The sequence below is a fragment of the Columba livia genome, chromosome 12, assembly GCF_036013475.1.
Source record: "Columba livia isolate bColLiv1 breed racing homer chromosome 12, bColLiv1.pat.W.v2, whole genome shotgun sequence".
Lineage (NCBI taxonomy): Eukaryota > Metazoa > Chordata > Aves > Columbiformes > Columbidae > Columba > Columba livia.
Genome location: NC_088613.1, coordinates 20,488,334 through 20,505,304, shown reverse-complemented (window position 1 = coordinate 20,505,304; position 16,971 = coordinate 20,488,334). Strand labels below are relative to the sequence as shown.

General features: G+C 52.0%; 1 protein-coding gene across 5 annotated transcripts in view; it reads left to right on the top strand.

The window, feature by feature from the left end:
- ARHGAP36 (Rho GTPase activating protein 36) overlaps positions 1-16,260 on the top strand; it is a 29,677-nt gene extending 13,417 nt beyond the window's left edge. For 3 of the 5 annotated variants that reach the window (XM_065028127.1, XM_065028126.1, XM_065028131.1), the window contains 7 exons: positions 112-307; positions 743-798; positions 1,271-1,421; positions 5,038-5,186; positions 5,825-5,995; positions 7,716-7,813; positions 9,273-16,260. In XM_065028127.1, the coding sequence (XP_064884199.1) occupies positions 112-307; positions 743-798; positions 1,271-1,421; positions 5,038-5,186; positions 5,825-5,995; positions 7,716-7,813; positions 9,273-9,411 (960 nt within the window). In that variant the 3' untranslated portion in view covers positions 9,412-16,260. Of the gene's footprint in view, positions 1-111; positions 308-742; positions 799-1,270; positions 1,422-5,037; positions 5,187-5,824; positions 5,996-7,715; positions 7,829-9,272 lie in introns of all 5 variants that reach the window. The other 2 variants (XM_065028128.1, XM_065028129.1) reach the window with 2 other exon arrangements.
- Positions 16,261-16,971: the final 711 nt, after the last annotated feature.

The window sequence follows — 16,971 nt, the reverse complement described above, 5'->3', positions numbered from 1 at the left end:
GAGGCGATGCCTCCCTATCCCACAAACTTCTGAGGTCACAGCAATGACGGCGTTCTGGGATTTTGTGGGGTAGTTCCTCCCACCCTCTGAATCACCTCTGGTCCGTCTCAGGGGGCAATGTCCGTGGACTCCATCACTGACCTGAGTGACAACACATCCAAGCTGCTGGAGGCACTGCAGCTGTCACACCCCCACGAGCTGGATCCGCAGAGAAGCCTGAGCAAGAAGAAGATGTTGAGCCTCAACCCCATCACCCGGCAGGTCCCACGGATTGTGGACAGATGTTGCAAACACATTGAAATGCATGGTAAATATGCATGTCTGTCCAGCCAGACGACATGCCCTGCAGTGGGTTGGTAAAACTCATCACACATGGTGGGCTAGGGCATTCTGGCCTGGCCATTCACCGAGATGGGAGGAGGCAGCTGGTTCCTGAGGCAGGGCGTGCTCCCAAAAACCACGTGGGGAGAGTCCTCTGGGCTGAGAAGTGTCACTGTGCATGTCAGCAACCCATCTCCTGGTGCACATCCAGCATCTGGCTCAGACTGGCTGTACAGTTGCGTTCTCCTCCCTGACCTGCAGGCAATTGATCCCAGAAGTGTTGTGCCTCCAAAACCTTTCTTTTTGCCCCCTCTGCCAGGGGTGGGGAAGGCGTGCAGAGCGAGAGAACCACTTACGTGATGTTGAGGTGCGGGGTGGCGGGGGGCTGTAGGTGCAGAGCACTGACCTGTCTGTCTCCCAGGTCTCCAGACGGTGGGCATCTTCCGGGTGGGGAGCTCCAGGAAAAGAGTTCAGCAGGTAAAGCGAGACATTTCCTGCATCCTCTGTAGCAGTACTGCACCCAAAGGACAGATGCTCATATCGGTGGGGAATGAATAAAGCAGACACTGATGCAGAGAGGTCTAAAATATCGCAGGTACATGCTGGATCACAGACAACCTGCTGCTGGGTCCATCTCCCAGTCATGGAGAGCAGGCTCCACCTCTCCTGTAGCAGATGAGCCTCCATCCCGTGGCTGGCACTCCAAAGCCTGCTCTGGGCTCCCTTCGCCAGCCAGGATCTCCTCTGGTGCCGTGGTCCATCCTCTGGGCAGCAGCAGGCTCTTGGGCTCTGGGATGCCTCTTCTGGGGGTTCCCTGCATCCGGGGACATTGGGACATCCTGTCCTGCCACCGCAGTAGCTCTGTACAGGGGCAGGTCCCAACAGCTTGACTAGTGTAAAGAGGAAGAACTGACTATTGCTTTTATTCTTATTTTCTTCCATCTTTAAGCTGAGGGAGGAGTTTGACCGAGGACTGGATGTTTTCTTGGATGAGCATCAGAGCGTTCATGACGTGGCTGCTCTGCTCAAAGAGTTTCTTCGGGACATGCCGGACTCGCTGATTCCCAGGGAGCTCTACGCAGCCTTCCTCAGCACAGCCTGTGAGTACCCGGGGCGCAGAGACTCATTCTGCACAGTTGACCCACCACGTTTGGTTTTGTAAGGAAAGAAAGAGGGTATTTTCTTCTCGTGCAGTTACCTGGCTCTGTACCAGACCCAGCACAGCTCAGCACACCGCGAAGGAGTCGGCCCCGGTTTGCACTGAGTGTCAGGGTGTCTTTGCAGACGCTCTGCCCAGTTCTCCCTACCCTCCGTATTTTGGGTGTCTGAGATTTTTGTCGGTCTCCACAGCTTCCAGCATTACTCTTTCTTGGTGTCCTTCACCACCTTGTTGCTTCCTTTTTGCCATCCTTCTCTCCTCAGATTTGATCCTCCAAATCCAAATCATTGAATCCCTGCTTCTGTATCCAAAATGAGCAGCTACACACCCATGGGCTCTGCCATGTCAGGGACCAAGACAGGGCACGTGGTGGGGGAACAGAGGTGTACAGGGATTTAGGGGAACGTATGAAACAATCTTCTGCCCTCGAGCTTGGGTATTTGAGCATACAGCACACCTGCACTGCAAAGCAGGAGCGTGAACCAACCCATCATTGCTGATATCACCCCAGAGCAAAGGCACGAGGCTACCGGTGTGTCCTCCAGTTGCTGGCACATGGCACCGAGTTTCTTCAGGATAACTGTATCCCGAGGCTGGGGCATGTCTCAGCATGCTGTCTCCTTACGAGATCAGGAAAACCGGGGTGCTGGTGGAGATGGAAGGCTGGCCGCAGCGCCAGCTCCTCTGGCTGAGCAGCGGACCTGCATCTCTGCAGGGGCAGGAGACACCTGGATCGACAAGGAGAAACAGAAGATATAATAGCATCCCAAGTGAAAACAGGCCAGCGCTGCATCCCATCCGGATGTAGCTGTGCTGTCTTTACTATGGTGTCTTTTATTTAGAGTCCTAGATGTGGAATTTGCATTGTGTTTGATATGAGCTTCCAAATAATCTATTTTGCAAATCGACAATAATTTGAGCTGCCAGCTTCTTGAGGGTTTTGTAAGACCCATCTACAGAAAGGCTGATCTGGAAAGCAGGTGATGTCCACACCTGACAAGATGGGAGAGTCTGTGATAAAGAAGGAGGTCCTGGAGCACAAGGATAGAAGAATCAGCAAAAGCTGAGTTTCATCTCAAGTTGGATCACTCCTTGTCCTTCTTTTAGGAGATGCAGATGTTTCTGGAGGACATAGGGCTTGTGTCCCACTCTCCAGAAGCCCACAGGGTGATGAACCTGCAAGGTCTGGACATAGAGCTTTTGGGGTGAGATTGCTGACCTCAGAAGGTGATCTCACTGCTTGTGAAGAGTGTGGAGAAGGAAGATGCAGGGAAGGAACCACATCTAAAGCTGGAGAGAAGGCCAGGGCAGTCCAGTCTACTGCTTCCAGAGCGTTCTTCTTGCCACTGCTGTCTTCTTTCTCAAGCACGTTAAGGAACACATTGAACAGCACAAGCTGTGAACAGCAAACACTGTGGAAGTTACTCCTACCCTGTGTTTGCCATTTTTTAATGAGTTAGTTGTCCCCTGAAGGGTTTTCTTCTTATGTCGCAGCTGTTTCATCTGCCTCAGCACTTTAAATGAGCACCTTTGCCTAAAACCTTCTAGAAATCCAGAGAGACTGATGCTACCACCCTCACCATGTTTCTTGACCCCTAGAGAGCTCCAGGTCTGAATGGCGGGACATCATCCTGCAGAAGCCACGTTAACCCGTTGACTTTGCATCTTCCCATTTCAGCAATGGTCACCCCTGCTGGGTGTTTCTGTGTCTGGGGACAGGTCTCTGGCCAGGGTGGTGGTGGCCACCATGTGTGGCGGTGATGGATGCGATGGCTGCTGCCCTGTGCCACCTTCTCTGTGCCCGTGGTTGTCCCCTGGAAGGGTTTGAGTCGCTGCTGGTCCCAGCTTGGACCGGCAATGTTCAGATCTTCTCCCTGCAGGTCAGGAGCCTGTAACCCTCGTCCAGATCTACTGAGCTGTTACTTCTGTCCTGTTTTCATCTTTCTCTTGATGTGAAGTACAGTATTTCTCATATGAGTCTGCAGCCTAAAGGACAGAAAAATAAATCATGCACCTTGGTCATATAAAGACTTTTAGGGCACAGTGTTAAGCAAAAGGTTGGGAGCAGTCAGATGAATTACCTTCTCTATGCCTTCCCCTGTGGAAATTGGTGTTACTTCAGCTAAAAGATAGGATTTGTATTTTTGTTAGCAATCAGGACACATAACCACGGGCGTAGTTATATGTGGTGCTTTATTTCAGCACTGGGAAACCAGGGGTTCGCACCCAAAGCTGGCTTCGCTGGTCAGTTTAAGTTACACAGTATTTATACAGTCCATTCACATACATATTCATGTATTCATTAAGATACATAATGGTTACTCAACATTGATTGCAACATCAATTGCAACATCTTGGAACTATTTTGATCATGTGCAGTGTCCTCTGGTGGTCTTTCAGGGGGTCTTCAGGATGAAGTAAGTAGTCTTCATCACTTCTGTCCCTTTCACCTTTGGGTACTGCACAGGTGTACTACTTCTGTAGCTAGATAACTGCTGACTTGCTCAACCTCCGGAGATACTGCATGTATATACTCAATGCGTATTTAGGCTAAGATAAAAGCTAGGTTGTTAAGATAAGAGTATACTCAAACACGATATGCTTGAACATCCTTTCGGGGACAGTTTATAAAACTGATTCATCCTTTCAGGAACATTTTGTAAAACTGGTTCTGTTACTAACATTTTTATTCCTGGGAGATGAGAAGATTAAAGTTGCCATTTCCCCCAAAAGCCAGGCAGAACTGCAGAATGTTCACAGTACTGAATTGTTTTCTTTTTTGAGCGATGTGTACAGGCAACAGCCATGTCTTCAGGCTTAGCATAAAGCACACGTGGCTGGAGCAGAGTTGGTCTGGACCACTATCCCATTTCCAGGAGCAGCCAGGCTCTCCTGCTTCGAGGAGTGTGTAAAAACAGTTGTTTTCTCTGGTATTCCACCTTCCAGTGGTCTCCAAGTAACCTGAGCCTGAAGAATTGTTAAAGTTTAGCAGCCTTTAGTGGACTTCTCTTCCAGCTGCTTGCCCAGCCCCTTTTGGAGCCACTCCAGCTGCGTGGTGGACACGACATTCTACAGGTTGTAGGGCTGTGGTTTAGTTACACGCTCCACCAAGATGCTGAAGGGAGTGGAGCATCTCCCGTGTGAGGAAAGGCTGAGGGAGCTGGGGCTCTGGAGCTGGACAAGAGGAGACTGAGGGGGGACTCATTCATGGGGATCAATATGGAAAGGGGGAGTGTCAGGAGGATGGAGCCAGGCTCTTCTGGTGACAACCAGTGACAGGACAAGGGGCAATGGGTGCAAACTGGAACACAGGAGGTTCCACTTAAACCTGAGAAGCAACTTGTTGGGGTGAGGGTGGCAGAGCCTGGCCCAGGCTGCCCAGGGGGGTTGTGGAGTCTCCTTCTGTGCAGACATTCCAACCCGCCTGGACACCTTCCTGTGTAACCTCATCTGGGTGTTCCTGCTCCATGGGGGGATTGCACTGGATGAGCTTTCCAGGTCCCTTCCAACCCCTGACATTCTGTGATTCTGTAATTAACGGGTTGCTCTCTGCCTAGCGATGGAGGGTCCAGCTCAGCTGGCTGCTCTCCAGCTGCTGCTCTTCCTGCTGCCCCCCTGCCACAGCGACACGTTGCAGCGGCTCCTGCGGTTCCTCAGCGAGGTGGCCCGGCACGCCGAGAGCTCCTGGGGCCCTGACGGCCAGGAGGTAAGGCTGACCCAAACACCTTGACTGCATGAAGAGGGGTTACTGCAACTTGGCTGGTTAAACCAAGCAGAGCTTCTTGCAAGCCCGGGTGAATCCTTTGGCAAAACCAAGTTGTTGATAAACCCCCGTGTCCATGGCAGTTGCTCTCAGTCCATCTATGTGATTTTCTAGGCTGCAGAAATCCCAGAGAGACCTGCCTGTGTGTCTGTAGGCAGAGCAAGGGGTACTTTTGTGGACTGATTCTGGTTTTCCACCGCCAGCTTTCATGAAGGAGTCGAGATTTTGGTTTCTCTGGATGATCTGAGCTCTAAGTCTCTCTGTGATTCAAAGAGACTGGTTTTGTTCCATATTATAAGATGATATAGAAATATTGCTTGCTACCTTCTGTTATGAGTTGTGAAAGTGAGGCAGATGTGAGTGAAGGCTCTGGTGCAAGCAGGGGATGTGTGTGTGCTCCAGCACTGAGAATCTTTCATGCTGGCCCTGCTGTCAGCTTGGAGGGGACCAAACTGGACCCAGATCAGCATCCTGGCCTCACTCAGCAGCTCGTGTCCCTGTCCTGGGGTGGGTGAGGTTCCTGGGACATCTCATGCTGGTCCGTCTATAATCTACAATTTCCTTTTGTGCTTGCTTGCAAGATTCCTGGGAATAAAATGACAGTTTCCAACTTGGCCACAATCTTTGGTCCCAACATCCTGCAGAAAGAGAAGCCTGGAGAGAAAGACGCTGGTGCAATGAACTTTGAAGACAGTGCTGCCATCATACAGGTGCTCCAGAGGCTGATTGAGCACTACCAGACCTTGTTCATGGTAGGTGAGGCTTTCTCAGAGCAACTTCTCTAGACCTTTCCTTCCCCTCTGAACTCTTCTAATGGAGCAGAAGGATGGATATATTCACAGCCCCACTTAGTAGAAGATGAGTCGAGTTGACTTGTGAAAGCGTGATTCATTCCTCATGGCAGGTGTGAATATTAATTTGAGGTGGCTTGTTACTGGCATTGTAAAGGCAGAGCTGAGGGTGATGCCATGCACAGGTGCCCTCTTCTGTGTTGCTTTCCACCATGGTGATGTCTGACCAAGCTCATTTGGGACAGGTAACAACTGGTCAACAGCAACTGCAGGAGTGGCACCTCAGTTTCTCCCCCAAAGACCCAGTGAAGCGGGGCAAAGAAGAGGAAAACATGGGAGACCCTAGAGGAGGGAAGCAGCTGGAAGGAGATGATGTGGGGTGGAGATGACACAGCCTCGGGCAGCTGTGGGGAGGATGTAGCAGTGGGGAGGGCTGGCGAGGACAGTGAAAGATGGGATCACTTCAGACCTGCTCTTCAGTGGATGATTCCATCAGTGTGAGCAGGGAGTTCTCATCCTGCCCTAGGGGATGCATTGACCTGAGGTTCCAAAAAGCATCTTTTAGAGTCACATAAAGGTTCGCTCTGGGGCCTCCTGACCAGCCAGATCAGGGCTCACTTCAAAGCTAGATCAGGGCTTTGTCCAGCTGGGGTTTCCTTGTATTTCCAAGGATGGAGGCCTGTGATCTCCCTGGGTCCTGTCCCAGGGATGCGCCACCCTCAGGGGAAGAATTTTCTCCTTGTCAGAAGTTTCCCTGCTGCAGCTCATCCCTGCCGTGCCTCGGTGTGTGCCCAGGCACCTCTGGGAAGGGGCTGGCTCCATCCTTTCTCCACTCACCACGCGGCACTTGTGGACAGCAGTAAGAGCCTCTGGCATCTTCTGGCTGAATCCTGCTCTGCATGGTGGTTCAGGTGGACCTCAAACCACCGCTGTTGCACTCTCTGCTCTGCCCTGCTGCAGCACGGGTGCCAGGGAGGCAGGACAGATTGGGACACCTCTCCAGGCTCCGTGCTTCCCTTTGCCGCTCTGGGAGATGCTGGTGGAGAAGGACGAGAGTGGTGCAATGCAGTTCGTGAGCACAGGCAGGGTCACTCGCAGGCAGGTGTGGTGATGGAGTGGGAGAGCCCCTGAAGATGTGCAGCAAGGCGCAGGCTCGAGTACCACGGGTGCTTCATGTGGCCTTGGGCACCCTGAAGCAGTCACCAAGGGACGTGATGCAGGTGTGTGCCAGGCGGTCACACCGCTGAAGGGGCTGCACTCCCCGGGGACAACTCAGTGGAGGCTGTGAAGCTGTTTTGAAACCCCGACAGAAACTCCCTGGATCACCAAGAGCATACACAGAACAGTCCACCTGGTCCTGGTTTTAGGGGAGGACCTAGAAAATCCCTGAGAAATACCAGAAACATCTATTTCCTACAGGTCTGTGGGAACGTGATATTTCAGGTCCCCAAAAAGCCTTGTAGCAGTTGTGTGGTCTACAGGGAGCTGAAGGACCAGGGTTAGTGTGGGAAAAGCAGGGGCTGAGATCCTGCTCAGATCCCAGGAGGTGTGATGTGACACCATCACAGTGGGTCTGTGAGCACGTATTGACCTGAAGTCCTTTTGCTATCCTTGTCTGCCTCTGCTCGTCTTCCTCCGGAGAGGAGGAGACGCCATGAGCACGTCTGTGTGACCCTCCCAGGTCTCTCCAGAAATGCAGCATGACATCCTGAGGAGGCTATTTCAGACAGACCCCGATGTCATTGACTACCTGTTGCGCAGGAAGCTCAACACCGTGCTGTAAGTCCCCGCGAGGTGTGTGCTGCTGGAGGGCACCTCGCTGCACGAGCAGCAACACTCACCCCACTGCTGGCAAGTGATGGACAAATCCTGCTGATCCTCCTGCCCGTCTTTTGTGTTCCTTCCACCACTTTTGGTCATGAACTCCCCAGAAAAATCCCCTCACTTTCTGCGCTCACACCTAACAGCTGGAACATCCCACGTTTTCCATTCCCTGGAGATCCCTGTTCTCTTTGTTTCCTCCCCAGCCTGTGCCACACTATTTTACCCAAATTCATGCTGCATCATATCTCCTCATCAGAACTCAAATCCTGGGGTCAGTTTTGGGCCACTCATGACAAGAAAAGCCTTGAGGTACTGGAGCGAGTTGGGAGAAGGGAACGGAGTTGGTGAGGGGCTGGAGCACAAGTGTGATGGAGCGGCTGAGGGACCTGGGGGTTCAGCTGGAGAACAGGAGCTGAGGGGAGACCTTCTGATCTCTGAACTGCCTGAAAGGAGCTTGGAGCATCAAGGGTGTTGGTCTTTTCTCCCAAGTAACAAGCGCCAGGACCAGAGGAAACAGCCTCAGGTTGCACCAGGGGAGGTTCAGGTTGGATCTTGAGAACAATTTCTTCTCCAAAGGGCTGTGGGGCATTGGAACAGGCTGCCCAGGGCAGTGCTGGAGTCACCATCTCTGGAGGGTTGGACAGACGGAGATGAGGTTCTTAGGGACATGGGTTAGAGGTGGACTTGGCAGTGTTGGGTTAACAGCTGGGCTTAATGATCTTAAAGGTCTTTTCCAACATAAACCGTTCTAAGATTCCACAATTCTCCCATTGCACACACATTTCTGTGTGCATACCAGCACAGCTCGGCCTGCTGCACCCCCAGATCCCTCCGCTGCTCCAGCCTCTCAGGGTCACACACTGATGCTTGCTCCCTTTTCACCTCCACCACCAGCCTCCTCCAAATTTTCTTCACGCTTGGTGTTGCCTGCATTTCTGTGCCATTTCTGCCTGTGCTGTGCGTTCACATGTCTGCACATCTTGCTTTTCAGCTGCAAGATAGGTTGGTCTCACACAGGCTCACAATTTGAGGTCATGCCATTTCCCGTTATTAAAGAAGGTGGGGTAAAAGGGCTTTGTATCCCATGATCTGGGCCCACAATCATGGCACCTAACACAGGAGGTATTTTGACCCCTGGTGGTCTGGAGCAGGGTGTGCTCGGCACCCTTCAGTCTCTTTGTAGGGCTGGTGGCTCCTTCAGCAACCACAGACTGTCCTGTGCAAAATGGTTTCCTGGAGCACAGGTCGTACAAGTCTTCTCTGCTACTGTTCCTTGTCTGTCTTCACGTTCCTTTTGGGACTGTCCAAAGAGAAGGCAAATCTTTGGTGTCACTTGTAGAGGCCATTTGGGTGTGAAGTGGGCAATAGAAGCAGTTTGTGTAAATAGCATCTCTCTTTTTTAAAACTTTCTCAGGAGCATGGAGAGTGAGGATTCAACAGAGGACCGTGCTCCATCGCCTCTGCCTGGTCGGACCCGCACCCTGGAGAGCAGCTCGGTCTCATCAGAGTTGTACAGCAGCGTCTCATTCCTAAACCTGGATGTTGGCATCTAGCGAGCCCGGTCCGTGCCCTCTGCCCTGCCTTCTGTGGACAAAACTGGGCAACATTTCCCCAGCAAAAATGAGTCCTGTATCCCACTTCGGAGGAGCAAAGAAGTGAAGGGCGTGCGAATGTCTGTGGGAGCACCTTCACTACCAGCAGACATGCCAAATTGTTCTGGTGTAGGCAGACCTACAGCACGAGAGGCATTTGCAGGTTGCCAGCAGAAGGACTTCCACACGTGGGCTTGTTGCTGGATGGCAACCAAGCAACCTGTGTGCTTGTGCAGTGGCTGTGTGTGAATGCTGTGCAGGCAGCGGTGTGGAAGGGCAAGGTGCTCTGGGAGCGAGCCAGAAAGCTGTTGGCATGTGCTGCAGCTTGCCTGCAGGTCTGAAGCGCTGCCGTGCCCTCCGCTGGCACTGCCTCTGCAATCTGCTGCTTCATGGGAGCTTGGGGCGTGGGGTTGCCCTCCCCAGAGCTGTGCACAGCGCAGGGTTAGCAGCGCACAGGGTGACAGCACAGGCAGGAACTGCAGGGTGGCTTCGTGGCATCCCTGTCTGGGGTCAACAACCTTTTTCCTCAAATGACCACCAGCCGCATGCACTGGGACAGCGAACCGGTGCAGACTGGGGAGCAGCAGGTGCGTGCCTGGCAGCTCACGCTGTGCTTGGTGGACAGGGCTGGGATGTCCAAAGCAGCACCATCTGGGGTGTAACACCTGCAGGATCTGCTGGGCTCTGGGGGAGCAGAGGCCTGGGGCTCAGAGCCTCTGCGCACACTGGGAGGACTCTGGCCCGAGGCAGATGTGGATGGGACCATGAGCAGGGCAGCGAGGATGGAAAATGCGGTCCAGCTTCATGCAGTTGGTGCTTTGGGATCCCGTTTACCGCATGTTGCATCACAGGCTTGTGTGGAGACAAAGCGCTCTTGGAGCTAAAGGAATGTCAGTGGAGCTAAAGCAACAGCACCAGCATTGCAGACACCCTGGCCCACCGTGTTCGGAATGAAACACAGCTTTCTTCTTTGTTTGAACCCAGGTTTCAAACTGCTCGTTTTATAGACAGAAAACACTGTATCGACCCCAAAATGTATGCTTGGTATAGTAAGAGGGAACAGTAACTGAAGGAAAATAGAAGTCTATAATCCTTAGAGTATAATATTCAGTAAATAGACCTTCTAATGTACTTTACAGATTATGGTGTCTTTTCACCATCTTTGGCTGAGAAATATCTGGTTTGGTTTGTTCCTGCTGCTCAGGCATTGGGTGTCACTGCCAGCTATGTGCAAATGTATGTTTCTGGCTGGTATGGCAGAATGGATGTTATCAGCAAATATTTTGCTTTCTTTCCATTCACTCTCCCAGACACGGCCTGGAGTCGGTGCTTTGCTCTGGTTCGGGTTAGGTCAGGGTTTGGGGGAGACTCTGTGGCCTCCACAGTGGGATTCCCGGGAGTCCTGCTCCACCTGGGCAGCTGGGAAGAGGCTGAGCACCATCTGGGATCCATCACCTCTAAAAATGGTTGCACCACCAGTGTTCTACCTGAGGGCCACAGGGGACCAATGTGGCCCGTGTGCACCCTAAAACTAGTCACCCACTGACTGCAGGAGCCACTTCCCATGAGCTGGATCCTGGTGGCTCTTCTCCAACTAAAACCCTTCAAGACTGACTAGGATTGACTTTATTGTGCGATAAAGGGGATGCCCTGGTGTCCCCTGGACACATCTTGAAGAGACAGGGACAATATTCCAGGCAGGAATGACCTGATGAGGGGATCCAGGAGAGAACGGGGGCCTGGGAGTGGCTGTGGAGGTCACACCCCAGGACATGGGTTGCCACACGGGGCCACAGTCCCTGAATGTGAGGCCTGGGTGCTCCAGTCTAGCTCTGAACGTTGCTGAGGTGGCAGCAGGTTTTATGGAGCATCAGCCTCCTCGCTTTGGAGCTGCTGCCTCCGGAGCTCCTGTGCAGCACGCGTGGGCAGGGTGGCGTGTGCCTCGCGTTTCTGTGCTGTCCTCCTGCTCGGGACGAGGTGAAGCGCAGGCTGTACTCGCTCTTCGGTTATCACTCCTTGTCTCCTCTGGAGGAAGAGCCCTGGGCTAGATGGCTTCATCCCCTGGACCCTGGTCTGCCTCTGGCTACAAGACAAAACCCTGCAAGGTCTCCTTTCATGGGTGTTTATTTGTCAAGCATATTTAACTGGCTCCTGGTTCTGCAAATGTCTGGGCAACGATTCAGCATGATGTAGATGAGCTGGACCAAGCTCAGATCCCTGACTTAGGTGTGAGAGGATTTACAAGACTGGCTTCTAGACTGTGCCTGAACTTCCCTGAACTGCCAGGTCTCATCCTATTGCCTTTGCAAATGGTCAGGACCCAGGCAAAGAGAAAGGATTTGGCCTGCTCCTCAGGGCCTCCTCCCTGGGCTGGTTCGCCAGGTGCTGTGCCGAGGTGTGGGCAAACACTCGGCACCTCGGTGCAGATCCGCGCTCCGGCAACGCTGGCATCTCGCTCCGCGAGCAGGGAGCCACAGCATGGCTCGTGTCCCTCACCACCAGAACAGTGCCATGGCTTTGGCTACGACTTGTAGCATCGAGGGGATGATTAACAAACGCACGATCCTTTCTGCGCCCCAGCCCGAGTGGGAGGGGTGTTCGCCACAGCCTCGGCTGCGTCTGCCCAGCGGGTCGTTCCCACCGCACGGTACTGCACCTTCTCAGCTGCACTGCTCAGCGCTGAGCTCTTATTTTGTAAAGGGCCTTCCCGGCGGATGGGTACTGCTGGGAGGGGTGGAAAAGTAGTCCCCGGAGAACAACATGCTGAAGAGAAGAGTGTGCGCTGAGAGATAGCTGTGAAAGCCTTCCAAGAACTGATAAGCTCCAGAGAGGAACAGTGCTGTTGGGTCTGCAGGAGTGGATAAACTTGGGACACCATGAGTCTGCTGAAGGTTTCTGAGAGTCACCAGCGCACTGGAACATCAACTGTGTAACCAACGCCATATACAAGGAGGCCGCAGCTGCTCTGTGCAGACTACAGGATTATACCTGCTGCAAGAGCAGACCCTCTAGGCCACCTTCCTTCCTAGAAGCCTCTGGCATCTCAGCGTGACCCTCTGCTCCTCAGTCAGCACTGGTCTCACTGTCCCATGTGGTTCAAGTGGCCAGTTATCTCCTGTTAGTAGTAGCAGCTTGAGTTCGTTAACAGTAACGAACTAATGAGGACAAGATGTTCCAGTGACTGTTGTCCATGACTTGATGGTTGGTCTCTTTGTGTCCCCACTGAGGAGGAGAATTGGGAAAGGGGCAGATCCTCAGGCTGGGAGGAGTTGTTACGAATGTTCGCCGAGAATTTTGAATCCAGGAAAAAGCAGGTGGACAAGTGGGCACTCAAATAATTGTGCTGAGCTGAAACCTGGGCTTTTTTTTGTCCTCATGGGGGAATATGAAGTGTCGGAGCTCTAGGTGTACAGACGGTGGACGGATATGACTCACTAGGTGATGGGCCATCCTGGGGAGAAGCTTCTTGTGTGTTGGATTCCTTGGGGACCAAAGAGGAACATACTCTAATGGAAGATGAGAGGGAAAGGCACAGTTGTGCAGTAGTGGTGATACAAAGGCTGGAAACGTGTAACATGCAAGGGGGTAACACAGAGAAGCAGGATGTCCCACCACTGCCGGCAGCGCTGGGCACAGCTCTGAGCCCACTGTCAGTCTGCGGCCTTGGCAAGACAACAGCCATGGCAGTCCATGGAGACGCCACAAACCTTCTGCATTCCTCACCTTCAGTTCATTGTGGGAACATCACAAGCACTTTGCTGCCCAGACATTTTGGTGTCTGCAGCTGTTAGTGTGCTCATAAAGGAGGAAAACAGAAGCGTCCAATATGACATTAAGATCTTGAGTAGAGCACAAAATCAGCTCCATGCCTTGTCATGGCCATAGCTCAACCTGATACCACAGCTTCTAGGTGTAGCTTTGACTTGGTGTTGTTACCAAGAGCAATCAATCTGGCACTGACGTCAATGTTGAGAAGTCCACGCAGCCTCTATTGCATATTTTTGGTCAAATTTTTCAGTCTCAGAAAAGAAAAAACAAAGTAGAGTGAACATTTCCTCATTCTCTGTCACCTCAGAGAGTCACTCGGAGGGAGGCTGTCGTGTAGATTGATGCCACCAGCATCACTTCGGCTTCTCTCCCTTGATTCCTCTGAGCTTTAATTTGTTCTTCCGCTACTTTTGCCATATACCCTTCTGTAAGAATTAAGTGTGCAGAAATTATAGTGTATAATATATGGACTTTATCAAATTCATGGCACTTGGAAAATAAGCACTGCAGAGCTATGCCAGATCTGAGGATGTGAGCGATATGGGGGTTGCAGGTGCTTGGCTAACAGTTCTATACAAGACTGTTGTGTTGAGCTGTCTTTATATGTTGCCTCCCACCTTGGAAGCCAAACAAGGATAGAAAGGGTGACTGAAAGGTTGGTGGTCACTGCTGGGTGTTACAACAGGCATCTACAAGAGCATCAAGCCCACAAAGGCTTCCTGACAGACACTGTTCCCACCGAGCGATGGGAAGAAGTGCAAGGTGCTGCAGAGCTGGTTTCAGAAGCACCACTACATGGGACGTAGAATCATAGACTCATTTAGGTTGGAAAAAACCCTCAAGATCATCGGGTCCAATCATTACCTAAGCCTGTCACTAAACCATGTTCTTGAGAACCTCATCTCCGTCTGTCCAGCCCTCCAGGGCTGGTGACTCCAGCACTGCCCTGGGCAGCCTGTTCCAATGCCCCACAGCCCTTCAGGGAAGAAATTGTTCCCAGGTCCAACCTCAACCTCCCCTGGCGCAACTTGAGGCCGTTTCCTCTTGTCCTGTCGCTTGTTACTTGGGAGGAGAGACCAACACTGTCCATGCTACAACCTCCTTTCAGATAGTTGTAGAGAGCTAATAGAATCACCATCCAGCTTATAATAATAATTAAAAGCACTATTAATTAATAATAATAATAAAAATCACCATCATCGCCATCATCTGAATGGGACAGGGATGCTGAAATGCTAGGGAGACACTTGCTTGGCTTTCCAAGGAGAGTCCTTTTGAAGCTGACTTTCCCAATGCCGTGATGGTGGCAGAAGAGGGCACTGGGGCTCAGTGGGAAGCATTTACTGCAGAAAATGTAAACATCATGTAGGGCCTTCCTAGCCCCACACCGCAGGACTTGGAACCTGCGCGGTTCCGGTTGTCGCTGCCGATGGGGATGTTGCTAAAAACTCCAGCTGAGGGCAGCCCATCTCCAGCTGCTGCTGCTTTCTGCCCAGGAACTGCCTCCTTAGAGCAGCCCGCAGACTTTCTCTCCCTCAAAAGCACACTGGCTGTCACTGCCTGGCATACACGAGTATTTGCTTACAACTTGTTTTATTTTAGCCTCACAAAATAAAAAACCCCTTTACAAATCAGTTGCAAAGCACCATCATTCATGAAGCATCAGCATCACTCTGGACCAGCTCTGAAAAAGCTGGGTAACCTCTGTTATTCTTCAGATACGGTGATTGTCAGGCTCTTTTCCCCTCCTCCCCAAGCTGAATTTACTGTGATTTCACCTTTTGAAACAATCTGAAAGTTTCTGTCTGAAGGGAAAGTAACTACCTGAAGGGCAGTTCTAGCCAGGTGGGGATTGGTCTCTTCTCCCAGGCATCAGCAACAGGACAAGGGGCCATGGGCTTCAACTCTGCCAGGGGAAATTGAGGCTGGAGATTAGAAAGCAATTCTTTACAGAGAGAGTGGTCAGGCATTGGAATGGCTGCTCAGGGAGGTGCTGGACTCACCGGCCATGGAGGTTTTTAAACTGAGATTGGACATGGCACTTAGTGCCATGATCTAGTCAATGGACTGGAGTTGGACCGAGGGTTGGACTGGATGATCTCTGAGGTCTTTTCCAACCCAGTCCATTCTGTGTGTGATTCTGTGTATCTTGACATTTCTAGACCCCCAGTGCCAGTGTGGGGGTTGGGTTGTTGTTGGGGGTGGTTGTTGGCTGGTTGTTTGCACCAACACCAACAAAACCATCTTGAGCCACTTGGCACTTGACGGGTTTTTACAGCCAGTGTCAAGCTTAGAGGCCTTAAGAAGGGTACAACAGGGAGTAACTTGCAGGATCAGTTACTCAAATTCATGAGTGAGTGAGTGATTTTAGTCAACAGCAAAGAAACAAAGCAAGCAGGATCTTTATCTTATTTGTATATATTTTTTTTAACCTATGTGTCTCCATTATACTGCTGGTCAAAGATACACACACAAACATATTGCATGGCATCACGTAACACTTTATCAGCTTAAGTTCCCATGGTAAACATGAAAGAACATATGTGACTCACAGAAAGTTCCTCCAATCTTAAACAAAGCATCAGTTTATTTGTATTTTTGAGGCCAAAGGAACTGGCCGAGGGGTTAAATCCGCAGAAGAAAGGCATCGATGCAATTTGATGTGGATAATGTTTCCCGGGTCTCCTGAAGCAGTGCTGGCTACCACGGGATCAATATTTGATTTTGTTTGACCTAGAAAGTCAGTGAGGGTTTGCCCCAGCTGAACGGAGCTGTCAGATGAAGGACAGCAAGGGTGGTGATGGGCAGCACGAGTTGACCGGGTGAGTGTTTCTTGCCTTTGGAGGGAGAGCGAGAGATGTGGAGCAGAACCAGCCCAAAGCTGCTTCTCAGGACACTGAGAGGTGACCCCAGTCTGCAGAAAGCACAAAGGAGGGGGGAGCTCCGCTCCGAGGAAGGGAGGCAGGGTTGGTTGAAGGCAAGTGGAAAACTCATCCTATGGGACTTCAGATTCTGGTGGATGGACAATGATTCAGAGAAGGAAACAGGACACCTGGGAGAAAATCTGAAGATCTCCAGCCTGGCCTGGCCCGTCCTCCTGCTGTGTGGAAAGGATCAGTGCCAGGGATGAGGCAGGGATGGGCTGGAGGGAGATGCCACTGGCATCTTTCTGCCCTGGGAGACCCCCCCTGGGTGCTACTGTGTGGAAGAGCTTTGGCCACTGAGCTGCACAGGACAAAGGTCCCCTGTCCTCTGGCCTCAGGCCCAAGGCATCACTCAGGACCACCAAAGCATGGGGACAGGAACAACCCCAAGTTCCAGTGTAAGTTGGGGAACAACCTGTTGGAGAGCAGTGTAGGGGAAAGGGACCTGGGGGTCCTGGGGACAGCAGGATGACCATGAGCCAGCACTGGGCCCTTGTGGCCAGGAAGCCAATGGTACCTGGGGTGGGTTAGAAGGGGGTGGTCAGTAGGTCAGAGAGGTTCTCCTGCCCCTCTGCTCTGCCCTGGGGAGACCACACCTGGAATATTGTGTCCAGCTGTGGCCCCTCAGTTCCAGCAGGACAGGGAACTGCTGGAGAGAGTCCAGCGCAGCCACCAAGATGCTGGAGGGAGTGGAGCATCTCCCGTGTGAGGAAAGGCTGAGGGAGCTGGGGCTCTGGAGCTGGACAAGAGGAGACTGAGGGGGGACTCATTCCTGGGGATCAATATGGAAAGGGGGAGTGTCAGGAGGATGGAGCCAGGCTCTTCTGGT